At 35.9% G+C, this 6,460-nt stretch overlaps 1 protein-coding gene across 1 annotated transcript; it reads right to left on the bottom strand.

Annotated features, from left to right (window-relative positions):
* Positions 1–1,004: 1,004 nt before the first annotated feature.
* Positions 1,005–3,533, bottom strand: LOC141457066 (uncharacterized). Its single transcript, XM_074133579.1, has one exon. The coding sequence runs from the start codon at positions 3,531–3,533 to the stop codon at positions 1,005–1,007; it is 2,529 nt and encodes an 842-aa protein (XP_073989680.1).
* Positions 3,534–6,460: the final 2,927 nt, after the last annotated feature.

Below are 6,460 nucleotides of genomic sequence, written 5' to 3'. Positions count from 1 at the left end.
TATATCAACTCCACTGTGGCGCCCCATACAAAAATAGGCTCTTACATTATCTTGCTTGTCACATGCTATATCATCGAAAATAATTATTGAATTTGGCAGGGCCTCTTTAGGTGGGGGAACTTGAGAATTGTCTTCAAATTCAAAATAGCCAATATCTTTTAAAGGATCTAAAATTTGAGCTAGCTTCCGGTACTTGGGCTGTTGTAATGACTTTGCAAACAAATATATATTTTCATATCTCAACCCCTTTGGATCGTATATTAAACTCAACATCAGGTTAGTTTTCCCACAATTAGACGGTCCGCATATTAAACATCTAATGGAATCTGGGAAAAGCGGACCGTGTTTGGAACATTTTTTGGAAGAGGCCCTGTCGTCAAGGTTTTGCACTGAGAGGGTGTGATGTTGCTTTATCAAGCGCATGATGAAGAATAACAAGAATCGCTCTCCCGTCTCTTTTATATATATATATATATATATATATATATATATATACATAACTCATGCTCATTATACAAAAAAAAAATAATAATAAGTAAATATAATAAATAAAATAACAATAACAATAACAATAAAAAAAGTAAAAAATAAATAAATAATATATTAAAATTAAGATCAAATATTTACAAAGCATGCATACTAACTATAAATTAAAAAAAAAGTATATAAAATAGAATTTCCCGCCACCTTTTTTTTGTATTTTTATTTATTTATTTATTTATTTTTTTTTTATTTTTTTTTTTTCTAAATTTAGAGTAAATTTAAATGAAAAAAAGAAAAAAAGTGAAATAAATGAATTTAAAAAAAAATTTGAATGAATAGAAAAAAAAAAAAAAAAAAAAAAAAAAAAAAAAAACATAATAAAATGAATAAATAAAAATAATGTTTTATTAAGAAATTTAAATAATTTAAATAAATAAATAAATAAATAAAATGACCACCACCTTAAACTAACCTAACTACTTGACTAATATGTACACTATATACAACCCCTAGAAACGAGGCTACACAGGTACATTCGCTATAGCAAAGTGGCCATGGGCAAGAGTATGAACACGATCGACTAGATGTCGTTTGTCGTCGTGGGGCGAAAGAGATACTTTTTTCTGTTCAACGGAAAAGAGTTTGTGCTCTTTTGAAATGATTGTTCTAAAAGAGGTGGTAAACTCTTTTCCGTCGAACAGGGCAGCCACATAATCATCAAAAGTTATTTTCTTTTCCACAGCTGCCTTTTTTATCCCTTTCGCCCGTTTTAACTCTTGTCCCCGGATACGTAAAGCGTACATTTTGGCGCGGAGGCCCACGAATTCAGTTACAGGCTCTCCGCTGGCCTCGTCCTTGAACTTCCCCAACACTTTTTTATTTTTTGTGCTGTAAAGTATATGTCCGTTAGGGTAGTCTGAAGTGTCCAGTTCGTTTATTATTGTTGTTAAGTCACTGTAAAAGTCTTCCGTCTTAACTTCATAAATTAAACTATCTGTATCGGTATACATTAACTTAAGTTTGTCTGTATCGTACCTTTTGAGCATAGTTTTGTAGTGGAACTCGTACATCCGGACTTTGGACAGATCAAGTATGGACATTCCAACATAAATCGGTTTGTTCATCGTGATCTGCTCAAAGTCCAGATGCACTGCCACTAAAGTTTCTGTATATACTGTCCGGTCCTTAAAAGTGGGTTTTGCTATAAGTTTTCTCAGTCGTCTTTGGTCAGTCACCAGTTCTATTTTCGTCCGTTTGCGTACGTCTTCCATAAATTTTCCAAAAACGGCGTTGTTCATAAGTTTGTAAAAGTCTTTGTCAAAGTCGTTCGTCGCCTGTTGTCTCATGTGAGTGTTGAGGTCGATGTAGGAACGAAGCCAACGGGACTGTCTGAATCGCAGCGCCCTATGTACGCGTACTAACCGGAGACCTAGGCCCATGGCTTGCTGCAAATTGACGAAGTGGACAACGTATTTCTCCCTGTTGGACAATGGAGCCAACAGTTTCTTGGTAACTTGTCCCGGAGGCACCCTATTCTCCGGGAGAAGGGGGAAATCGTTGTGCAGTTCGTGCAATTTGCTCGGATACTCTATGTCGGCTTCAACAATATACCCGAAGGGGCCATCTTCTTGCATATTGCCCCAGTCTAGAGTATCCGGATGTTCTACCCACTCGAAACCTCCAGAAGGAAGCGGATTTAACATTGCCCACCCGTACAAATTATTTGCATCTAGGTAGGCAATGTATTTCGATTCCTTAAGGGGGTCGCGATCTGGGTTGAGGTATTTATTATCGGCTTTGCTATAGCGATGACTGCATTGGCAAATGCCGCCCCTTATGCCCCGCTCAATCATTAGGAGCTGGTCATAATCTGTAAGGAGTTCTAATTGTATCCCTGTACACTTCAGCATGGCATCCCAAGCCAGTCCTGGGGCCGTGAAATACCAGGCAGGGTCCAGCGAATATGCTCTTATGCAAACATCTCTGAAATTTTCAAAGATGTCACATAAGAGCATTACGTCTACCTTAAGGTAGAGCTCGCTGTACCCCCCTAGGGTTCTAATATCGAAGGCCTCCCAAACTGACTGAGCATGCTGATAGTCTTCGTCCGAGATATGGCATTCATTAAGGGTGCTATAGAATGCCTCCTTAGGGGGTAGAACCGTCTCCCTAAGTTTCTCGAACGAGTCTGTGTAATCGTAGGGATACACTCCTTTTCTTATGACCAGATCCATCTTGTCTGCGGGGAAGAATTTACCCATATCTATAAATTTGTTCTTGGGCAAATTCTTGGACAACCTATCTAAGCTGGAAGACAAGAAGCGGAAGGTGTCCACAAATCTGACGGTTAGAGCGCCCACTTGTTTGCTAAAAGAGATATATTTCTCTTCGCTGTTGGGGATGACGTCAATGCGACTTGTGTCATACCCCAACTGGCGTACAATAAAGTGGGCGTCATATCCGCTCAGATTGTGGAGGAAGACGGGAAGGAAACGAGGAGTGCGGTATAGGATATTACAGGAATTGTGAGCAGGACCACGATACATACCACTGATGTGATCGTGATCCGCCACCTTAGGATTGGATCTAGAGAAGGATTTGTGACAAAGGTAGCAGGTTTGGGACTGTTGGAAGTCTTCCAGCTGAGATGGTGTCAGGGGTAGCATTGGCCTCTTTATGGAGTATACCAGAGCCACCTTCTCGGCCACTGCCTTTATGTATGCCATGAATTTCTCTGCAGAATCTTCACCTGTATAAATGTAGGGTTCTGCAGGGAAATCGGCAGGAAGACAGTGGCGTATGTCTTCTGCAACTTTAATATAAACACAGAAGCTCATTGGAAGGTGACTCTGATAGGGAGTCGTGTAGGTGCGACTCGAATTGCCATCGCTGGGAATTTTTTTTAAAACCGATTCAAAATCTGCGTAGATGACGATGGGAATCCTCATCTGATTTTGCACTTTAGTAAAAGATACAGTTGGAGGAGACCCATCGTCATTGCATGTGGGCAGGACAATTCGAGTCGCTCTGTTCTCTCCACAGTACTCCATATGCTCCTTCACCCGCTCAACGATGTTCACGCTGTCGATGTTAAAGTGCGTGAAGCATCGCTTACAAACGTGTACCCTTTGTTCGTGCTCAGTAATCTGACGGGCCACTAATTTATTAAAATCTTTAATATAGGTATAGTGGCTCCGTCCATTTTCCATCATTAGGAGAAGGAGGTCGCGATGGTCTTCCTTCTCCTGCTTCACCACCTTTAAAGGGTACACGTTTCCTTTCTCTCCAAGGGCGAAAACATTGATGCTTATGTTATTAAATTTCTCAAATTTTTTCACCTCATGGAGAGGAGTGGGGAAGGAAATGCAGTCAAAATTGTACCTGTGTTCTAAATTTTTATATTTACTTTCGCGTTCTGGATGAATAGTTACGAGACGGGAGAGAATGGCATACTTGAAACACTGATCATCATTGTTTTGGACATTTATAACCGCTTTTCGATTCGCAATGTGGGGAGGTAAAGGGATGTAGCTGTTACCTCCCATGGGTTGGAAACGGTTCACCCTTAGAAGGACCCCATCAAACCCTTTCAAAAACCACCCGCTCCCCTTTAATGTGGACTCCTCCATCTCAGTCACTAATTTCTTAAAACTTTCCTTTAAGCATTCTTCGATGGAGGAGTCTTCATAAATTACTTTATTCTTAGTCTTGAAGGCGCGATCACATGTTTCACCTTTGATGTTTTCAAATGTCGCCTCCAAGACCAAGTTGTACTTGAGGGGAGCCTCTTCCACGCATTCTGCAAGTAACTGACGCAATGTGCCTAACTGGGCATTTAAGAATTCCATTGCATCAGCTACTTCAATGCATGGAAGAAAGAAAGTCCGAAGAGTCCCTCCGTGCGCCGTTTCCACTTCATACAAACTTCCGTTGGCGGCATCTATTCGAGCTCTTTTAGTCATGATGGTCAGTGTTTCATTGCCACAACGACGCATGTGCGCAGTCAACGTCTTCTTAGAAGAAAATCCCTCGCCGCAAATATTGCAAAGATGGCGTTGACTGCGCGATATACATGTAACTTCGTGACGATTCTTGTTATCTTCCCTTTTAAATATTTTATGGCAATGTAGACACTCCATAATTAATAAAATAACACGTAATATAAAATAATAATAAGTAATATAAAATAATAAGTAATGTAATGAAAAATATTAATAATACAAATATATATATATTTTAACGCGGTTATTTAATACATACACAAACTAGAATAACACTAAATTACTAAATAAATAATTATATATATATATACAACTAATAAAAAACTAATAAAAATTAACTATGTAAAAATACTGAATGGAAAATATGAAATATAATAAAAATAATAAAAAAAAAAAAAGAGCAATAAAAAATAATTTAACGCTAATAAAAATTAACTATGTAAAATACTGAATGGAAAATATGAAATATAATAAAAATAATAATAAAAGAGCAATACAAAATAATTTAACGCAGTTATTTAATACAAATTAAAAAATTATTTTAAAATGAAAAAAGAATAAAAAAATTATTTTAAAAATAAAAAAGAATAAAAACTAGAATAACACAAAATTACTAAATAATTATATATATATATACAACTAATAAAACTAATAAAACTAATAAAAATTAACTATGTAAAATACTGAATGGAAATATGAAATATAGCAAAATAATAAAAGAGCAATAAAAAAAATAAAGAAAAAAAACGAATATATATATTTGTAAAATAACAATTAATTAAAAAAAGTACTTGCTTTAGAAAAAACAGGCAGGATGTTGGAATAGATGTTGTCACCAAAAACTCTGAACGCTGTATGAGCGCAACAGAATTCGGAGACTTCTTTTATATCGATTATAAGTAAAAAACAGGAAATGCTATAGACTCTTGTGATTGTTATGCTAAGGGTAGGGGGTATCAAAGTTAGTTACTGACCAATGCAAACACGGCATGATCGGACGTGCAAGTTAAATAATACTAAGCCACATATAAATAATAATAAAACATAAAAAATGATCATAGTGTTAGTGATAAGTATCCAAATACACACACACACAAAGTTAAATGAAATTAGACAATAAGTCAGTTCAAATCATGTTGGAACTTGTCCGTTAGCTGATATGATAGAAGGGGGCAGTTTAAACAACAGAGCGCTGTTCATTATCACAAGAATGTCGGCAAGCAGCAACTACTCTCAAGAAGTAAGTGATAATTATTACTTTCTCTTAAATGCTAATTTTAATTGCATACTATTATAGTAATAAAAATACTAATTATTATTAATATTTTTTTCAGACTTCAAATGCCCAGGTTTGGGATTTGAACATCGATTGGGCGGTGGGAGATTCCACCCCCAACCGTTCAGGGGCCCTTAGGCCCCATTATTACGACAGCGAAGAAGAAGATATTTTCGATAAAGTAATTAAATAACAATATAATAAAAAAAAAAAAAAAAAAAAAAAAAAAAAAAAAAAAAAAAAATGCATTATTGTTTTATATTGATCTTGATATATATATAATTAAACAAAATATTTATTATTTCTTTCAGGCGCTGCAAATTGCAGAAAAGGAAAAATTGCTATCTTCCTCCTCGAAAGAGGAGGAAGATCAGTTAATTCAAGCCTGCCTGCAGGCAGAAAAGGAGAATGAAGCCTGCCTGCAGGCAGAAAAGGAAAATAAAATCATGCAACAATACCTGCAGGGAGAAAAAGTGAAAGATGAAGATTTAGTGGAGGCCTGCCTGCAGGGGGAAAGGGATTTTTTTAAACATTTCTTTTCTTAAACAATAAAAGAAATGTTTAAAAAAATTCCTTTCTTATGACATCTTTATTGATGTCATCTTTTTTTTTTTTTTTTTAATAAGTTTATTTTTTTTTAAATCAATAAAAAATGTTTTTTTTTTTTAATTAATTTTGCTTTATTCTTATTTTTTCCTTT

Source organism: Rhodnius prolixus, unplaced genomic scaffold (assembly GCF_049639745.1).
Source record: "Rhodnius prolixus isolate KJV_2025 unplaced genomic scaffold, Rpr scaffold_10, whole genome shotgun sequence".
NCBI lineage: Eukaryota > Metazoa > Arthropoda > Insecta > Hemiptera > Reduviidae > Rhodnius > Rhodnius prolixus.
This window is presented reverse-complemented; position numbering and strand designations above follow the sequence as displayed.